Source organism: Hydra vulgaris, chromosome 10 (genome assembly GCF_038396675.1).
Source record: "Hydra vulgaris chromosome 10, alternate assembly HydraT2T_AEP".
Lineage (NCBI taxonomy): Eukaryota > Metazoa > Cnidaria > Hydrozoa > Anthoathecata > Hydridae > Hydra > Hydra vulgaris.
In genome coordinates this window covers 4,148,427-4,170,246 of record NC_088929.1, presented here as the reverse complement: position 1 = coordinate 4,170,246, position 21,820 = coordinate 4,148,427, and the positions used below count along the sequence as shown (strand labels likewise).

The window sequence follows — 21,820 nt, the reverse complement described above, 5'->3', positions numbered from 1 at the left end:
ATGTACACAGTTATTATTAAATAAATAAATAAATAAGAAAGATCTCTCCAATACAGTTTTTATTGTTTCTAAAATTTTGAAATAAGGTCTTTCCAATAATACAATTAAAAAAAAAAAAAAAATTTGCCCACATCAAGTTTTAGGGTTGAAACACACGTTATTTTAGGGTTTTTCACTTTTTTCGCCATATTGCATTCAGAATAACTCAGCAGAGAAATTTTTAAAGTAGCAAATTTTTAATCCATATCATTATGATAGTATGTAGAACCTTTGGACAAAATAGCAATATTTAAAAATTTTCAGTATTAGAGATATGACCCTACAATTTGATAAAAAATATTTATAGTGTTGCGTTTATGACGATATTTGGCGAACCATAGACTAAAATGTAGGCATAATATGAAATTTGTAATAAATTATTTGTGATCTGCAACTTCGGTTTACTAAGAAACCACGTTTTTAAGATATATTACCCTTTCATTGCAAAAATATAGGACCCCAAATATACGAATTTTAGCTAATGACTGAAGTTGAAGTTTGGGTAAACCTTACAAAAAGTACCACAAAATCCGAAATAAGAAACATTTTGATTTGAAATTTTGGTAATCTTCATGAAACATGTTTAACAACATACTGACAAAATTTTATCAAATTCTGAGATGGTAGTGCGGGGATTATTTCGAAAATTGGACCGTTTGGCGTGGAATGACCCGAGAGAAACAAGAAAGGAACAATAACAACAAACAATAACACAATACAACAAGAATCTTCGTTATTTTTCAAATATAGTTTAACTATTTTTATATAATATATTAGTTTTTTTCTTTCTTCGTCTTCTTTTAATTACATACTTTTATTCTTTTTTATTCAATTTTTAGTTTTTTTTTATTCGGTTTTTTTGTTTTTTTTTATTCGGTTTTTCCTCATTTCCTTAATACCTTTTTCTTTTACTTTCTTTTCTTTCAAGTTTTTTCGTCTCCTTGTTTTTCTTTATCTCTCTTTTTCTTGTTTTTATTTTTACTTGATTTCCTTTTGTACGATAAAAAATTGCTCAAAAATAATTAGAATTGAGTTGTTTTTTTTTAGTTGCAACTGCAAATTGCTTTTTGAAGAAGCTCCCATTTGTAGTTCTCCTTTATTTTTAAGATTTATTGTCCATGGTTAAAACGCTCAAGATCCAATTCTCTGAGTTGAGTAAGCTTTCAAGTTTTACTTGAATTCATCAAATTAAGTGTCAATTTACGGATTTTAAGGAAGCCGTAAAAAATTGCTATGAAGTTTTTCCAAATCGTTTACTTTGTCCTATTCAGCAGCTTTTGCGCACATTTGAAAAAGTTCATAAAAATATTTTATGAACTTTTTCAAATGTGGTCCGACAAAGATACTTGCCTCCATCTTTGTTTCTGACATCATTGGAAAAAGATCTTTAAGGTACTTAACGCTTTATTTTATACAAAGTTTTAATACTGTTGGGGTCATCCATAAAGGACGTCACGCTATGTTTAATTCTTGTGAGCAGAGATTTTAAAGCATTATAGCGCTTTATGTTCAATGAAAATCTCCGCGGAAGGGAGACAATAAACTTGTACTTCTAGTTAGTATTTAAATTCTGAATGACATTCTTTATGGACGACCCCGTAGATGTAACAAATTAGCATAATTTTCTTTTATTTAAAAATAAACAAGAAGGCATTTTAAATCTGCGGAAAAACTCCCGAAAATTTATTTTGAGTTTAGAAGCAAACAAATTCGAACTTTAGCATCAATTTTCAAATCTGCGAATAGCTTCGAACAAAATAATTTTAACGTTTTATTGTACACTGTGTAACTTAAAATAAAAAACCTATCAAGTTTTACATGGGACACTTTCATACTTTATTTACCATAGTTACCATATTATCTGCGTACTTTAGATAATATGGTATACTATAGTTATACTATTATCTACGTAAATTTTAAACAACTAATAAATGATAAAAAGGAAACATCCAACAGATATTTTGGTTTTGATAGCGAAAACTGTTTTTTCTACTGGGGTCTTCCATAAAGTACGTATGGAAAGATGTTGAAAGTATCCAGGTGCGTACAAGGGGGAAGTGGGGGTCCTTTTTTCAATTTTTTAAATTAATTATAATGAAAGTCATTAATTATGCAATTAAAAAAGTAGTTACTGTACTGTTTAGAATGTGTTTACCTCACATATATTAAAAATTTAATTTAAATTTTTGAAAAAATTATATTAAATAAATCTATCATTGTTTTAATTTTTTTAAAACTATTTAAAGGCTTTTATCTGACAGCTTTTCGTTCAGAGGGTTTTTCTGCAAATCAAGAAGTATTAAAAAATGTATTCATAAAAAATTTTCATCATAGAATTCAAAGAACTTCAACAACGCTTTCTCTTGCAAAATTCAGAAAGTTCTTCAAGAAAAAGTTAGTATAAACACCATATCAAAGCGTTAACATTCTGGCGGCCCAAAAACATTAATAACGTTGCAGAAAATTCAAATTAATTAACCGCTTTTCAGTCTATCCACTAGAAAAAAAAATATATATATATATATAAAAAGTTTAGTTAAAAAAATTAAAGTGGCAAAATAAAATTAAAATATAGTAAATAAAACATTTTAAAACATACGTCGACTCCGGAAGCCAGCTCAACATCCTAAAAAAAAAGAAAAAAGAAAAAGTAAACGCTTTAAAACGATAAAAAATAATAATCAAATTTTACTGCAAGAATTTAAATAACCATGTTGAAGTTTAATCAAGTCATTAAAAACAAAATTACCTCCATACTACTTCGATCACGAGGTTCCCGCCCCACAATATCAGACAAGTCTAATTCTCCTGTAGTTGAATTACGGTCAATCCCATGTAAGCCATCCAAAGCCTGAGCATTATCTGGGTCTAACCTAAATTTAAAAATTACCAACAATTTAAAAAAAAAAATTTATTTAAAAAAAAACAACAACTAAAGAACTAAAAAATACTTATATCTAATATTTTTTATACTACTTATTTATTATTATTATTTATTTATTACACAAAACGGTAATTTAAATAAATAAACAATAAAACAAATATGTTGTTTGAATTGTGAACAGCAGAAACTTGATTGCGGACATATAGATCAACAAATTTAGGGACTGCTTTAATCTTTATGAATAAATATTTAACATAATCCAAACATAATATTTACTTTATATAATATTTAACATAATACGAACATATTTACTATATATAATAAAGACAAACTAGAATAAAGATGAAGTGGAAGAATGTAACTTATAAATAAATAGTAATATCGCTAATAATCTACGAGACCTAAATCTTTTATCAAACGTCATCAGTGAGAATTATTGACAATATTCTTCTCACTATTATAATTTTTGCATATCGATTTTTATAATGTGCTTTTTATATATTAAATAACGATTTTTGCTCCTAGATATCTCTTAAGCTCTCCGACATTGTCTTAAGTTAGATAATTGAGCAGCCGTGGCGCAGTGGTAGCGCACCTGTCTCAGAAACAAAGGATCCGTGGTTTGAACTCCACCTCTGGGCAACTTTTGCGACATCGATTAGGAAGGAGGCGTGAACTTTCTATTAAATGCTCTTCCACGGTACTAAGTGATAAGCATAGATTATCCAGTAGGGTGGAGCGATTTTGAAAATTTTTGAAATTTGATTTGCCTGAGCAGCAAATCGATATCTTTTGGTGAAAAAAGAAACTTACTCTTTTTTTTTTTAGTTTAGATGAGTTCATGAGGTTCCTCTTTGGATTCTAAATTTTTGATGGATCCTAATATTGTTTAAATTTTTTTTTTCTAAACTATATCAACTTGATACTTAAAAGAAGCAAAATAATATGCTGATTTTGAAAATAATATTTGTTTTTATTAAAAAATTAAAATTAAAAAAGTAGAGTTGTTTTTTTCATTAAAAACCCCCGTCCTTAACAAAACGGGGGTCTTAAGGTATATTTTTGCAAGTATTTTTTTCACTAAAAATTTTTTTTAATAAAATTATTATTTATGAAACAAGCATTTTTTTCTGCTTTTTTTGAGTCCAAGGTTAATATGGTTTAGAAAAAAAATAATTTAAAAATATTAGGACCTGTCAAGAATTTAAATTCCAAAGAGGACCCTCAAGATCTCATCAAAATCAAAAAATATTTTTTTACTTTAATCTTATAATTAATAGACATTGATTCGTGTCTCAGTAATATTGGTTTTTAAACTCTTTTTTTTTTTGCTATGAAAATCGCTCCACCCTATTATCCAGGGTGGATATCTTATTTTAAAAATCCGGAAAATTGTTTGGGTAAAATATCCGGAAAAAATCTGGAATATATTGGGGTGGATATTAAACAACTCCGGAGAGTTGTTTAATATCCACCTCAAACGATTTCTGCCATGCTTTTATTAAATATATAATACAACCCTCGGAATTAGGAAATATGCAATTTCAGTATATATAAAGATATATATATATATATATATATATATATATATATATATATATATATATATATATATATATATATATATATATATATATATATAAATATATATCTTTATATATAAAGAGAGAGAGAGAAAGAAGTACAAATTTTTTTTTGGGTTTTAAATTTGATTTTTGTTGAAAAAGTTGAAAAAGTTCAACTTTTTAACCTATTTAGTTTCTATTATAATCTTTTGATACTAAATATTCTAAAACTTCTGAATCACGGCATTTTATGCTATAATGATTTGAAGCTACAAAGAATATGATGAAATATCTAGTAATCAATTGTTAATTAAACTAGCTCAAGCAGACCTCCATATACTAAAACTTTCACTAAAGTTTGATATTTTCTTTGATGATTTTATTATAAGCAAAAAAAAATTTAATTTACAAATATTACTTTCTGTATATTACAATGAAAATTACTTTCTGTATATTACAATTAATTTACAAATTAGATTATCACATCATTACTTTTCAAAACTGATCGAAACTGAACAGTTTGAACGTGTAATTTTTAATAGAATTTTTAAATGATTAAAATAATCACTAAAAACATCATTCATATCCAGATCAATTCAATTTTCAAAAAAAAACCATTCAACTGAGTGTGCAATTATTCAAACAGTCAACTAAATAACTGATGATTTAAAAAAAAAAAATCAGTTGTTTTTATCCATTTATCACTGTTTACTATTACTCATTATAAAGAAAATTACAGTGTTATCAATAGAACCTATTACAGTGTTATCAATAGAACCTATTACAGTGTTATCAATAGAACCTATTACAGTATTATCAATAGAACCTATTATTTGATTAAAATTTAGGGGTAAACCTATAAGTTATGTCATTGCAATTTTTACCGGTTTTAGACCACTCCCCCCCCCTCCCAGTAATAAATCAAAGTACCTCACTGACCCTCCCTCCTTTCCTAAAATTATGTAACAAGTTTGTAAAAGTTTTTCTAGTTTCAAAACTAGAACAATATATATATGTATATATATAAATGCTGCATTACAAAATTGGAACCCTATCGCATGATATAATTTGTGAATTGCTGTAGAATATGAGTTATATATGGATATGAGTTGTGGATTGCTGATAGAAAACAATATGTTCACAATCTATAAACTAAAATTCAAAATGTTTTTATGCTTCTGTTCATATATCAAAATAATGACTTTTTTAATGCATTATCTAAAGTGAATGATATGTTTGCTGACAATATAAATCTATTTCTTTCCAATAATTATATCAAATAATTATAAAATAAAATAATTATATGGAGATGTAAATACTAAACTAAATAAAGTAAATGATTGGTTTAGTGCTAAAAGGGGTTATAGTTTATGGTTTAGAGGGTTATAGCAAACTCTCACATAATGTTATGAAAACAAATGATAATCTTGCAACAACTCACTTTTTCATCAACCATGCAAATATATAATGGGCAAAATTTTAAAAATTCTATAGGCTTCAAAAACATGTTTGCATAATCATTTTCTGTAAGCATAGACGTTAACATACAAAACCTTTTATAAAAGATATGAAAATAATGGGTGTATTTGAAGTAATTCAGTGGGTATATTTGAAGTAATTTAGCAGGTGTATTTGAAGTAAATATCTACCAGCACCTCATTTTTATGTAAAGATCACTTACCTAGAATTTACCTATAAACTTTAACAAGTTCAAAATAAATATAAATTAAAAACATAACCTAATATCAAACGTAAAAAACACTTATAAATTGCGTCAGAAAAGTAACAAATTAAACAAAAAACAAAAATATTTGATGTCAATATATTTAAAAAAAAACCAACCTATTTTTAATAGCCGAATTGATTACCTGAAACAATTATCACTGAAGAAATATTATTATACATATTGGGTCAAATAATAAAATCAGTTTAAGATTTAATCCTGATACCTCAGAGCTTTATCATACATTATTATTCCTTCCTCAACCTTTCCCATGAGTTTCATGCAATCACCAGCAAGACGATATAATGTTGATGTTTGTCGAATGGCTAACTGTTTATGCAAGCTAAAGAAAATATACTTTATATATACATACATATATACATGCATACATACATATATACATATACATACATATATACATGCATACATACATACATACATATATATATATATATATATATATATATATATATATATATATATATATATATATATATATATATATATATATATATATATATATATATATATATATATATATATATATATATATATATATACAACCCTTAGATGTTGTCAGAAAGTTTTTTCCATATTTTGTTGACAAAAAGTAAAAATTAAAATGCAAGACCGGAATTTTTTTTATTAATTGATAGACTGCCTGCCCCAACCAAACCCTCAGTCGATGTAGCAACACTCCCTTGTGGGTCAGGCTAAAAGATAGTAGATGTAGCAGCACTCCCTTGCGGGTCAGGCTATTTGTCAATCGATGTAGCAGCACTCCCTTGCGAGTCAGGCTATTTGTCAGTCGATGTAGCAGCACTCCCTTGCGAGTCAGGCTATAAGATAGTCGATGTAGCAACACTCTGCGCATGATTTACAGTAAAAAAAAATAAAAATAAAAACATTTTATTAAAAAAATTAAAAATAAAAACATTTTATTAGAAAAAATAAAAATAAAAACATTGTTTATATTGTTAAAAACATTCAGAATGTTTTTAAATAGATGCGGTAGTGGTGTAGTGGTAAGAGCGCTCGCTTTGTAAGCGAGAGGTTCGGAGTTCGACTCCCACCACGTCCCTGGAAGTACCGCGCTCAACTTAGTTTCTCCGCGCAGCGGCCTTGTTCGGCAAGGTTCGTGTTTCGGAGTTAAAGAGTTGAGAGAGGGTTGCACCACGAATAACAACTAAAAATAAAAAAATAATAAAAAAAAAATAAAATAAAATAAACACAAAAAAAAAAATGAGTAGCCTCCTCGACTGTAGTGGCCCCCATCGGGCCTTGGGGAGGTGAACAATCTGAAAAAAAACAAAAAAACATTCTGGTCAATTAAATTTGCGTTTTTGTGGTTTTTTTAAAAAACGATTTATTTGTAATTAAATTAATGGTTTTTACTTTTGTCCAACACGCAAATATCGGACGAAAGTTAAAAGTAATTAAAAGTGACGTATGTAATGGCATAAGAATATTTTTTTTCCTTTTGCTCTTCCCAAAGACAACAAACTATATATATATATATATATATATATATATATATATATATATATATATATATATATATATATATATATATATATATATATATATTGTTGCATTTGGGAAGGTAAAAAATGATTCTTACGCCAACAAATACGTCTCTTTTAATTACTTTTAACTTTTGTCCAACATTTGCGTGTTGTCAGAAAGTTAAAACCATTAATGTTTTTAAAAACATTCAGAATGTTTTTAAAAACATTCAGAATGTTTTTAAAAACATTCTGAATGTTTTAAAAACATTCTTAATGTTTATAATAATATAAACAATGTTTTTATTTTTATTTTTTTTAATAAAATGTTTTTATTGTTATTTTTTTTTACTGTAAATCATGCGCAGAGTGTTGCTACATCGACTATCTTATAGTCTGACTCGCAACAAAGTGCTGCTACATCGACTGACAAATAGCCTGACTCGCAACGGAGTGCTGCTACATCGACTGAAAAATAGCCTGACTCGCAACGGAGTGTTGCTACATCGACTATCTTATAGCCTGACTCGCAAGGGAATGCTGCTACATCGACTGAGGGTTTGGTTGGGGCAGTCTATTAAGTAACAAAAAAAAAATTCCGGTCTTGCATTTTAATTTTTACTTTTTGTCAACAAAACTTTCTGACAACCAGTTAGGAGTTTGTGACGGAACTTAAAGTTTCATGCCTTTTGGCAATCAGCAGCTATATTTAATCTTTAAATCTAGAAACAACCGTTAAAAGAATAAAATACAGAAAATAACAGAAAAAACAATAACAAAGCAATAGAATGAGTTCTGACGTCAAAACAAAATAGTTTTGATTAGAAAATTGCTTAATCACCCGTGTTAAATTGGGCGAGGAGAAACTTTTTACCATGCCTGCACTTAGATACCATTTCACTTTTTTTGCTTAACAGGTTTTGATTTTTGATGAATAAAATTTCATATTTTTTGTTTATGTATAGTTTGCAAGATTTTGTGGTAGGGTTATAAGCATTGGACTGTTTAATTATTTTCCATTTAACAATTGGATTCAAATTTGCATCTTTTAGTTTTCAAAATTCTTTTGATAGTTCAGTGTCATTTTTGTATTTAAGAATGTTAAATGATTTTATATGGTTAGAGTATTTAAATTTGAATGGTGTTTCACTTACTCTGATGTAGAATTTATTGACAGGAGTGTTAGTAGGATCATTGGAACTTATATTAGCTTGGTATGTTTTTTGTTAAGCAATGCTTTGATAATGGGTAGGTATTTTTATTAAGACCATTACAGTTGGTTTTAGGTGGAATTTTTAAAATTGTTTATGTGTCGATTGTGTACATTTAATAAAGATTTTAAATTCCGCATACAGCTATAACTTATTTTTATCATGTTTCTGTTGAAAATTTTGTGGAGTCTGTGATTTATTGGGAAGTGTTTGTTGATTAAAGTTAAAAAGCTTTTCCAGCTTTAGTGATTACATTTTTTCTGAATGGAGGATTAAACCATATAATATTGCGTTTACAGTTCTTGGTTTGAGGTAAATTTAAATTAGGAAGAACTTCCCAATAATGCGATAATGGTGTAGTGGTAAAGCGCTCGCCTCATAAGCAAGAAGTTCCGAGTTTGATCCCCACCATGTTCCTGGTAGTACCATGCTCAACTTATTTCTCTTTGCAGTGGTCTTGTTTGTCAAGGTTAGTGTTTCAGAGTTATAGAGTTGAGAGAGGGTTGCAACCAGAACTAAAGTAGTCTCCCCGACTGGAGTGGCTTTCTCGAGCCTAAGAAAAATAATTATAAAAAATACAAACAATACACAAAAAAAAAGAGTTTCTATTATATTGAACTTACGGAAAAACCATTTAAAGATTGATTTTACAAATATAAACTTTTCTATATGAAAGTTAAGCTAATTTCAATGAACTTTTTAAATTTGTACGGGAAATTAAAGAAAGAGTTTAACTCTAATCTTTTTGTGTAAAATTCAAGACCATGCGGAACTGTTTAGACCTAGATGCTAAATTAAGCAACTTATTCCTAATGGAGAGATATCATATAATTTCTTCATCATTGAATTTATTAACGAAGCAAAATAAACTAGCATCTTGCATTAAAATAAGTATATGATTACTGATTTTAATATCATCAAAAAGGACACTTGACAGTATTCTAAATATATATATTTTTTGTTATGTTTTTAAAATTTGAAACATCTGATAATTGTTAATTTGCATAAAACTCTGAGTTATGTTTTAAATAAACTGGTTAAAAGACCTTTTTGAGCGTTCAATTAAATAAGATTACTTGTATTAAGAAAAAAAAACATAACAGCTAAATATGGAGCTATAAGTCATTCATAACAGCTAAATATGGAGCTATAAGTCATTCATAACAACTAAATATGGAGCTGGTAACAGTTAAATATGGAGCTGATATTTACAAACGAACAGTTACAATTATTAAAAAAGTTGATAGCAAAATCTAAAATATTTTTTCACATATATGCGAAAAATACAAACTTATCCAAAAATTATTATGAATCAATAGTCCTGTAAATACAAAGATAGCAATGAGCATTGTAATTCAATTTAGATTTGAAACTTTGGTTTGTATAAAAAACGATGCTAAAAACAGTATTCATGCCTATTAATGAAACTAAAAATTTCCTGCATAATATTAAAGTTGTTCTTGATGAATGCCTTTGGGCTCTTGGTTGAATAAAGGCTAGAGATGCTGTCACAATAAAAATACTCATCTTGGGCAGAATTTAACTAAACCCAGTAACTGTCTTGTAGAAGGCCACTTAGGTAAAATGGGAGTAAGTAAATCTGTTGCCCAGAATAGCACCCCTTCTTCATCTATTAAGCTGGCATAGATGTAAACTTGTGTTACATTGTCTCACATCTAGAATAATAAATCTATGAATAGATTTATAAACACCTTTTCTTTAAGGTGCCCCAAGAAGTCCTTACGGTCTTATCACAGAGCAGCGCGGATGAGCATTTAATAGAAAATTCACGCCTCCTTCCTAACCAATGTCGTAAAACTTGACCAGAGGTGGGGTTTGAACCACAGATCCATTGTGTCTTAGGTAAATTTCTTGACTCTACTTATGGGTTTTTATTTGTGCCTCCTCGATAGTTGCTTGCAACTCTTTCTTTTATCTGCTAATGGGGATACAGCTCTGAAAATCAGTTTAATGGCATTGAGGCTGGTAGTAAGGTTTCCAAACTCTCTGGTAGCTCTCAGAGAGGCTAATTTCATCAACAGCTGTAAATTATCAGAGCAATAACAGCGCCATGTTGCGCATGTAACTGACCACTCTTATAATTTTTTTCTTTACAACTTGATTTTTTTTATGTTTTGAATAACTTCTTTTTTTGATTTTTTCTAAAATTTTTATTTTACACAAAAACTTTAAATAAAAAATATATAACAATAATTGCTTGAAATAAACATATTTTGTGTAAATTAAATTTTATATTAAAATTTTTTTTAGTAGGCATGTATTTTTTATGATAAATTTAAACGTTTGAAACTATTTTTTCATGTCTTTTTAAAAATCTTTTTAAAAAGTTTTTTAAAGTTACTTTAAATTAAGACTAAGTTAAATTAAATCTTCCCAATGGAATGATTTAACTGCTTTATTTTTTTTTTTTTTTTTTTTTTACAAAGAATTATTTAAAAGTTTTTTTTTAACTTGACTAACTAATCCAGCCCTTGGAATTAGGAAAAGTGAGGTCGGCAATAATTTGCTGACCTCAATCTTTTAGAGGTCAGAATCAGGTTGGCAAAAATTATTTGATACAAAGGTCTTATCATAAAACATTGAAAAAAAGGTCGGCAATTTTTTGCCGACCTCTTTTTCAATGTTAAAAATGTTTATACAATTTAAAAATAATATATTTTTTTCTTTTCAATAATTTAAATAAAATTTGTTCATATATTAAACAATCATTAAAAGTAATTAATATAAGCATTTTGCATAACTTTAATAAAATCAAAAAATTTTTAAAGTAATTCATCTCAAATGCAATTGAAAACGCAATAAAAAGTAATTTTTGCTTCGAGTTTGAGTTTTATTTTAAAGCTTATATATTTTCTTTTTTGAGTTGTTCTCTTTTTTCTTTAGTTTTTTTAATTCTCCTAGTTTAAGCTTAGCTTTTCTTCTTTTAGCGCATTTTTGAAATGTTTAAATCATCAAAACATCTAAACTGCTATGGTCAAGTAGTCAACAAAAATTTTTTTTTGCATAGTCAGCAATATTGTTCAATCCCACACCATTCCTATTCAAGACTGCCTAAGATACGATTAATTAGCATAATTAAATTAATTAGCAGGACTGAGACAACTGCATACATTATTGTTTGAGTTTTCATGCTCTATTTATGAATGAGTCAAGTTCTCTTTAACTTAAACCATGACCAAAATAACCAAAAGTATTAAACATAAAAAAACAGTCACTACCACTTAACTGTTTTAACATATCTTTTGCAACTATTATTGGTCTCTAAAGTAACTTTCCATCAGTTGAATCTTACCTAGTGCACAAAATAAAAAGTTAAAGGTGGGCAATCTATTTGACCGACTAGCACATAGAGTTGATGGTCAACTGCTTTTATCTGCCGGTCAATTAAAAGTATTTTTTTAATTTATTACCTTGATTACATCAAAATAATTTTAGATGTTTAATATTTTTGTACATAAAAGTTTTTAACTTGTTTACAATTTTTATATAATTAAACTATTATAAAATTATTAACTAAACTTAAGCAAATTTAATTTTAAAATGATTTTTGTGGTTTAAAACCCCTTAATGCTTTACAATGCATTTTTGATTTTTCAAATTTTATTGATAGGTTCAAGTGATTGTTATTCAAACAAGAAGTATTTCCTCATTATGGTTCTGATATAAATGTTTCAATATGTTTTGCTGATTTCAAATTTCTTCTTTAATGATAATAGATCTGAAATTACAAATGCTAATCATTTTCTTGATAACTCAAAAGAAAAAAACGCTAATGATTTATTAATTTATTTAAATTGGGCTAAAAACATTTATTCATAGTAATAACTTCGCAACTAGTGGCAATATTTTAGGAAGTTTTACAAAAAGAATTAATAGAAAAAAGTTTTTGAAGAAGAACTCTTGATCTTGGTTCCATTTTCTACCTCTACCTCTGCACTCCTAATTATGGAATATCTAACTATTTAGTAAATACAACCTGTATTAAACAAAAACTAAACATATTTAAAAAACTCTTTAGATTTTGTTAGCAAAGTAAATTCATGAGAGATTGACAAAAACGAGGTTCAGGTTTCTTTTAATGTAGTTAAACTGTATCCATTAACTTTACTTAAAAAAGCCTCTTTTAGTAGTTTTATAAGCTTCTTATAAACCAACTAAAAAAAAACGATTTCTACAAACATTCCATAAAGCTTAACCTATCAGAAACAAGACAATTTATAACACTAGTTTTATTTACACTATTGTCAATTTTTGTTGAACAACGATATTCAGGAATTGGAGAAATCCTGCCCTATAGGTTTTTTTATTGTCTTCCTAGTGGAATTTTTTCTACATTAGTATGAAAATGCTTTCAAAATTGTAATTAAAATTCTTGACTTAAAATCATATATAAGATACGTTGATGATAGTCATGCTAGATTTTCAAAAAGCAGAACAATATTAAAATATCTTGAACAAGAAAATATCTCGAATACGCAATTAAAATTGAACGTGAAAATAGAACTCTAAACTTCCTCAATATAACAATAACAAATAACACTAAAGGTGAACATGAGTTTAAAGTTTACAGATAGAAAGCCATTAGGAATATTCAATTTAAACCTCACTAAAATCATTAAACCCTAAATTTTAGGCACAATATTTAAAGGTTCCACTCACAGGGCTAATCTAATTATAAAAAATTATTGCTAAACTAATTGAAAAAAAATGGTCCATAAGGGACTTAATCAGATTATGAAAACATTCCTTCTGTATTATGGATACCATCGTTATCCCCAAAACTAAGAAAAATATCTAGAAAAGTTAGATACAGAGTAGTTTTTAAATGAAATCTTAAGAGTATTGCTAACAATTAAGAGAACTGGTAACTTAAAATACCGAGTCATCTCTCATTTCCCTTTAAATGGTGGTATTAATCTTGATAATGGGTAGTGTGTTAAAACTAAAAATAGTACTCTGTCCTTTGAATTTTTGTGTAAAAGTAACAAGTCATTTAACTGCCAGTTAAATGTCAGTTAATTTTAATTGTTTATTAACGCTCAAAAAAATTTTGTATAATTTTAGAAGGTGATGATGGGAATTTTAGAAGCTGAAAGTAGGACCACAAAATGCAACTTAAAAGAATGTCCAACATAATAGAAAAACAACCACATAATAAAAGAACAAGAAAAACATGTAAATAATTATTTGTACCATTATGTACACAAACGAACTCCAAGTTAGATAGTTTGAAAATTTTACTTTATTTAAAAATAAAAAATATTTATATTTATATATACAATAAAGGCACTCACACCTGCTCAGCCTCGTTATAAAGTTTTTCTTTAATGAGTACTTCAGCAAGAATGATTGTTGCGGGGACATATGATGCATCAGTAGATAAAGCTTTTTTCAACATGCTTTTAGCCTAAAAACACAAATACATAAAAATAATGTATAAAAGAAGACTGATAAGAATTATATTACATAAAAATAATTTAAAAAATGTAACGTTATTATAAGAAACAAGAAAAACATAAACCTTTTCTAAAGTTTGTGTTTCTTCTGCATATACTTTTGCACAAAGCTAAACAATCAATGTAAATTTATATCTGTTTATTTATGTGTGTGTATATATATACATATATATATATATATATATATATATATATATATATATATATATATATATATATATATATATATATATATATATATATATATATATATATATATATATATATATATATATATATATATATATATAAAAACAACCACATAATAAATAGTTTTTTTACCTATTTTAAAATTCTTTATAAGTCATAAATTAATTTGATTAAGATGTGCTAATGTTTTAAATAAACTTGTAATAATTGATATTAAATTTTAAAATTGTATATAAGCCATAAAACAATTCAATTAAGATGTGCTAATGTGTTTTTAATATTGAAATGCAAAATCTATGTTTTCTTCATTTTTGGTTTATAAATATACTTGAACATACTTAGTAAAAAATTTGTAAATAAAATTCAACTGTTCTTTTGTCATCAAAGCATAATTTCGTTGAAGTTAATATAATATATTGGATTAATAAATTAATTTAATCAAATTTGATATTATTTTTTAATTTTTAGTTTATAAAATTTGATATTATTTTAAAATTTCTAGTTTATAAAAGTGCGCTTTGATTAATTTTAGACTGAAACTTTAGAAAATAATACAAAATGTCAAAGAAATGTAATTTATTACTAGAAACACGTTCTTCAATTGTTGCTCTGGTAAATGATGGTTGTTCTACTAGATATATTCAAAAATTGTTACAAATACCGCAATGAGCAGTGAGTGATACTATTTGTCATTTTAAATGTACTTGTACAAATAAAGAGAGGAAAAGAACTGGACTTCCTGCAAAACATCAAAGACTGAAGACAATTCAATTATACTCTCTTGTAAACGAAATAGACAATTAACAGCCCAAGAAAAATGTCTAACTTCAATGCTGCTCATAATAAAACTATTTCAAAAAGAACTCTAAGATGTCGCTTGAAAACTGTAGGCTTATATGGTAGAGTAGCTGTTTGAAAAACTTCTTCTAAAAACAATAAATCGGAAAAAGAGGCTTCAGTGGGCTCAAGCACATTCAAATTGGACAGATATAGACTGGTGAAATGTATTGTGGATAGACGAATCTAAATTTCATGTTTTTGGAATAAAGTGACAGATCTTTGTGCGACAAACAGCTACTGAAAAATTTCATCTACAGTGTATACAGCCTACGGTCAAACATGGTGGAGGTTCAGTAATGGTGTGGGGCTGTTTTGCTTTTAATCAGGTTGGTAATTTCATGAAAATAAATGGAATTCTTGATAAGAACGGATATCATAAGATATTATGTAGACATGCTGTGCCTTGTGGAAAGTGTCTAATTGGCCACAGGTTCACCATGCAACAAGATAATGACCCAAAACACACAACTAAATACTGTACAAACTATTTGCAAAAAAAAAATTATGACATGACCCCCACAATTCCCTGATCTCAACCCAATAGAGTTACTATGGGAACAACTGCATCATGAGGTAAGGAAAGAGTGTCCTACATCAACAACTCATTTGTGGTCAAATTTGCAACGAGTGTGGAAAAATATTCAACTTATATGGATAATTTAATCAAACGTATGCCAAAACTTGTTTGTAGAGGAAAACAAAGAGCAAAAATAAACTTTTGTTTGTGTTATATTTTAAAAACTTGTTTATTTTTATCATATGTTTAAATGCGTTGATTAGTTTGTAATTATTTGTAATGATATTTGGTTAATTGTAATTAGTTAACTATATTAGTTAACTAATTACAAATAACCAAATTTACATACATCAACTTATAACATGCTGCTGCAAGGAGTGCTGCTATATCAACTGAGAATTTGGCATGGAGCAGCAAGCTTTTCTTTCATTATTATTTGTTTTTTTCTTCTTTTTCTAATGAAATCACAAGTAATAAAAGAAAAGATTGCTTTACCATCCCAAATCCTCAGTTGATGTAGTGACACTTTTTTGCAAGAGCAGGAGTTCACTTTTTTTGAGACCCAACATGACAAACTTAAAAAAAAAATTTTATGATATCAGGGATATGTTTAAAGGTCTTGTGCTACCTTTTAATCCAGTATTATTTTATTAAAAGTTTTAGTCAGGAGTTTAATATAGCATTTTTTTTAATTGTTAAATTAAAAAAATGACTATTATATATAAATAAATGTTAAACTATTTTAAATGGTAAGAGTCATTTTAACATAATTTACTTGTTAATTTGTATTGAGCTTTTCCCACTCTATATAAAAATATTCTTAAATTTTCAACTCAATTTTGTTAAAGGTCTAAAGTAAAAAAAAATCACTATAATTAGTGAAACATTTTTCTTTTGGGTTAAGATGCTCATAAATAAGAGAGGTTTTATCCATATTATAGTGATCAATCATTTTTAGTTCTTTTGTTATATTTGACATGTGTAGTTAAAATAATTTTCAATAATTCTTTCTGTTTATTTATATAGGAAATCTTTTATCAGTTTCATAGTTTTTATTATGCTTATTTTTACAATTATATACCAGTTTATACTATTTTTACAATATTTATATTACATACTTTATACAGTATATGTATACATATATATCAACCCTCAGAATTAAGGTCAGTATTTGGCAATGCCGACCTAATTGCTGACCTAAATGTGTTTGGGGTCGGCAAAAAACCGCCAATCTTGTTTCTATGTTTTATGAGAACCTCTTTGAGTCAATTATTTTTGTCGACCTGATGCCACCCTCTAACAGATTAAGGTTGGCAATAAATTGCCGACCTTATTTTTCCTAATTCGAAGGGCTAATATATATACATATAAATTTTTAAATGATGCATAATATTGACTGCAAAAAAAAAAAAATCTTACAGTTCAAAAATAATGTCAAATTGATCAAATTCCATGGAAATTAGTATCGACTGGGGCCTCCTTTAGCCTTGATGGACTCATCTAGATAATTTGGCATTAAGTTGACCAAACTTTGGGTCTGATCTGTTGTTATATTATCACAGCCCTCATTATAGCTTCTTTCAAGTTGTCTTTGCGTCTTAATGCTTGTTTGCCAATTTTTCTGTACAAAAAATACCACCAATGATTCAATTCCGGACTTTAAGATGGCCATTCCAAAACATTGATGCTATTTGAGTCAAAACATAACTTCATTTTCTCAATTTTTAAGAAGCATAATCTGATTGGAACCATTACTAGTGTGGTTGGTAGAGGACGAAAACGCAAGACCACTAGTAGAATTGATTGAAATATCATTAATGTCATCATTAATTTGAAGAAAAATAGATTTGTTTTGGTAACTAAATTAGCTATAAAAATTCAAGAAGATCATAACATCACAGTACTCCCTAAACAATCAGAAATTGTATAAGAGAACAAGGATATAGAGGTAGAGTGTTTTGAAATAAACCTTTTTTAACTTCTAAACAAATGAAACGTCGATTGGAATTTGCATCGAAGTAATTAAAAATGCTGATATCATATTGGAAAAAAATTTGTGGTGATATCATATTGGAAAAAAATTTTGTCTCATTGGATTGAGCCCAAAAAGTGTGGCGAAAAAAAGGAGAAGCTTATAAATTGAGTTGTTTGCGAGGTAGTGTAATGCATGGAGGAGGAAATGTGTTGGTTTAGGGTAGTATGAGTTAAAAAGGAGTGGGGAAATTGACATTTATTGTTGACAAAATGGATGCTTCAATGTATTGTGAAATTCTCAAAGCCAACTTGCAACCATATACTTAAAAATTGAGAATGGGAAGCGATTTCATACTCCAGCAGGATAGCAATCCAAAACCTACCGCTAAGAAACCAAAGGTATTTTTTGACATAAATAACATCAATGTTTTGGAATGGCCATCTCAAAGCCTGGACTTGAATCCAATAGAAAATTTGTGGTATATTTTGTACAGAAAAATTGGCGACCGAGCATTTAGATGCAAAGATAATTTTAAAGAACCTATAATGAGCGCATGGGATAATATAACAAATGAAGAGACCCAAAATTTGGTCAACTCAATGCCAAATTGTCTAGATGAGGCCATCAAGGCTAAAGGAGGCCCCACTTGATACTAATTTTGATAGAATTTGATCAATTTGACATTTTTTTTGAACTGTAGGATTATTTTTTTTGCAGTCAATTTTATGCATCATTAGAACAATTTTGTAAAATTCAATAGGTTTGAAAAGCAATTAATTCACCAATATACAAATAAATTCTTAAAACAGTACTTGATAAGATAAAAAGATAAATTGCATTCAAAAACTCATTTTTTTGATGCAATCTTTAAAACTATGATTTTTTTAATGGTTAAAATTGACAAATATAGGGTGACGTATTTATATATAAATCAGTGTTGTTTAAAAAGCACTGATTCATACAAACACTTATACATATATAAAGAAAAAAAAATTCAACTCAAAATAAATTACAGTGAGTGTTCTTGCATTTGTTCCAATTGTTTTATGTGCATTTCGAGCAATAAACAAACCGTCTTTTAGTTTTTTGGTTGAGATATGACAATCCACTAATCCTAAATTAATTTTCAAAACAAATTTAATTTAATTTTAAATTATATATAAACTGCTATAAGTTATTATTTATTATATTATTTATTATTAATTTTTGAATAAACAATGCAGTATTACATTTTTTAATCAGTATTATTTTCATATTATTAGCTGTAAGCAAGTGATATTATTAGCAGTAAGCAAGTGGTATTATGCTCAAAAGGTAAGTAAGGCAGTAAGCAAGTGGTATTAACAGCAGTAAGCAAGTGATATTATTAGCAGTAAGCAAGTGGTATTATTAGCAGTAAGCAAGTGGTATTATTAGCAGTAAGCAAGTGATATTATTAGCAGTAAGCAAGTGATATTATTAGCAGTAAGCAAGTGGTATTATTAGCAGTAAGCAAGTGGTATTATTAGCAGTAAGCAAGTGGTATTATTAGCAGTAAGCAAGTGATATTATTAGCATTAAGCAAGTGATATTATTAGCAGTAAGCAAATGGTATTATGCTCAAAAGGTAAGTAAGGCAGTAAGCAAGTGATATTATTAGCATTAAGTAAGTGATATTATTAGCAGTAAGCAAGTGGTATTATGCTCAAAATGTGGGCATTTCATTATAACAAGTAAAAAAATAAAAATAGTATAACAAGCATATCCAGGTTATAAAGAAAAAAAGAATCCAAAACCATCCAGGAAAGTACCTAAGATCAATAACCCAAGATCTAATCAAACTGCTACTTATGAGTTTAATAGAACATTTAAAAAATCTTTGAGCCAATTTTGTTGTCACATTAATTTAATAAAAATTTAAGATAGATTCAGATTTCATTAGATTAAATTTAATAACAATTTAAATTAGATCAATTAGAAAATAATTTTAATTTAGGAACAATTCGAAACTTTTTTTCTTTTGACTTTGATTTTTATGCTGATTTTAACTAAAATTGGCTGATTAAAAATTTGCTACCAGTTTTTATTTTTAGCATGCTTTTTCTGTACAGCTTACCCTACAGATAAAGAAAGTTTTAATCTTTAGCTGTAGTGAGACTTGATTTCATTTAATCTGATTGGCAGTTACAATTAAAAAAGAGTGTCAAGTGGTGATTACAGCTTCTAATTGGTCAGTAAAATCAATATATTCAAGTTTTATTTCTCTGTATGCTATTTTTTCAGTTTTATAAGCTTATAACTATTTCATCTAATTGTTTTACACACTAACAAAGATATATAAATATATCACTTTATTTCAGATCATGTATGCTCCTACTTCTTTATGTCATAAATGTATAAACAACCTTTTGCTATTCTTATGGTTATTTCATGATACTGAAGCAGAGGAAAAACATCATTACATTTGTCAAACAAGCATATTTTTCAAATTTTAAAGTAAAACTTGGTAATCAAGACAAGCCATAGGCCTCTCACAAAGTGTGCAAGCAATGTGTTGAGAGTTTACTATTAGCCAAAGAAAACATGAAAATTTGGTATTTCCATGGTTTGGCAGGAGCAAAAAGATCATTCCACAGCCTGTTACTTTTGTTTAGTGAAAACATCAGGATTTAACTAGAAAAATAAAAGTGAAATAGAATATCCCATCTATTTTCAGTTATTAGATCGATGCATCATTCTGTTGGAATTCCAGTGCCAGTTTTTGAGCAACTACTTCATGTAGAAGACCTGATTGATGTTGAAGAATGCAATGACTGCAATGATATAGATTTTGAAACACTTGAGTTCAGTTCATAGTGGATTTGACCAGCATGAATTGAATAATTTGGCACTAGATTTGGGCCTCTCAAAAGCTTAAAAATCGTAGCTGCAAGACTGAGAAAAACTTGCTGGAAAAAGGAGTGAAGGTATCATACTTTTGAACTATATATAGCTTGAAGCAGAGCTTAAAGTGTATCCTTTTACATAATAGCAATTTATAAGATTCAGTTCCTATTGGCCATTCAGTTATTCTTTGTGAAGAACATGGAAATATAAAGATAGTTATTGAGTTATTGCAATACAAACACAACTGGGTCATCTGTGTTAACCATGAAAAAATGGTGTGCTTCTTCCTTGGCCAGCAACCTGGGTACGCAACTTATCCCTGCTTTGTATGTGAGATAGCAGAGCTCGAAAGAAGCATTGGATAGAGAAAAATCGGCCTCCAAGATAAGATCTTAAACCTGGAGATCCCAACATTCTAAATAAGCCACTTAGGAAATAGCCACAGAAGAAAATAATATGCCAACCTCTGCACATAAAAATAGGTCTCATGAAGCAACTTGCATTTCCACTACGGGCGACTGTTTCAAGTATATCACCTTACAATTTCCTGGACTTTAGATTGCAAAAATCAAGAGTGGTGTGTTTGATGGTCCATAAATTTGGCAGCTTATCAAAGATAAACAGTTCACTAAAAATGTCAGACCTTGAGAAGAATGCTTGATTATCATTCAAGGATGTTGTCAAGAACTTTATTGGAAATATATGTGCAACTAATTAAGCAGAGATTGTTCAGAAACTATTAGAGAGGTATAAAGTACTTGGTTGTAACATAAGTACTAAACTACATTTTTTGCATAGCCATCCGGAAAATTTTGGTGTTGTTAGTGAAGAGCAAGGTGAACAATTTCACCAAGATTGGAAGAACGTTATTAGGGTAGAATGGAATGTAGATATGATGGCTGACTATTATTGAAGCATCAAACCTGATCGTCCTTAAGTTGAACACTCCATAAAAATCTACAAAAGGTTACTATTACTTGCTCACAACTATAATAAATTGAGCTAGATCTTATATAAAAAAAAATAGTGC

General features: G+C 28.0%; 1 protein-coding gene across 1 annotated transcript in view; it reads right to left on the bottom strand.

Moving 5' to 3' along the window:
* Positions 1–2,338: 2,338 nt before the first annotated feature.
* Positions 2,339–21,820, bottom strand: part of LOC100204685 (anaphase-promoting complex subunit 7) — a 58,682-nt gene continuing 39,200 nt past the window's right edge. The window contains exons 16-22 of the mRNA XM_065807102.1: positions 18,939–19,039; positions 14,470–14,514; positions 14,243–14,355; positions 6,438–6,554; positions 2,789–2,912; positions 2,639–2,665; positions 2,339–2,536 (exon numbers count right to left, since the gene is read on the bottom strand). Of these exons, the coding sequence (XP_065663174.1) occupies positions 2,525–2,536; positions 2,639–2,665; positions 2,789–2,912; positions 6,438–6,554; positions 14,243–14,355; positions 14,470–14,514; positions 18,939–19,039 (539 nt within the window). The 3' untranslated portion in view covers positions 2,339–2,524. The remainder of the gene's footprint in view (positions 2,537–2,638; positions 2,666–2,788; positions 2,913–6,437; positions 6,555–14,242; positions 14,356–14,469; positions 14,515–18,938; positions 19,040–21,820) is intronic.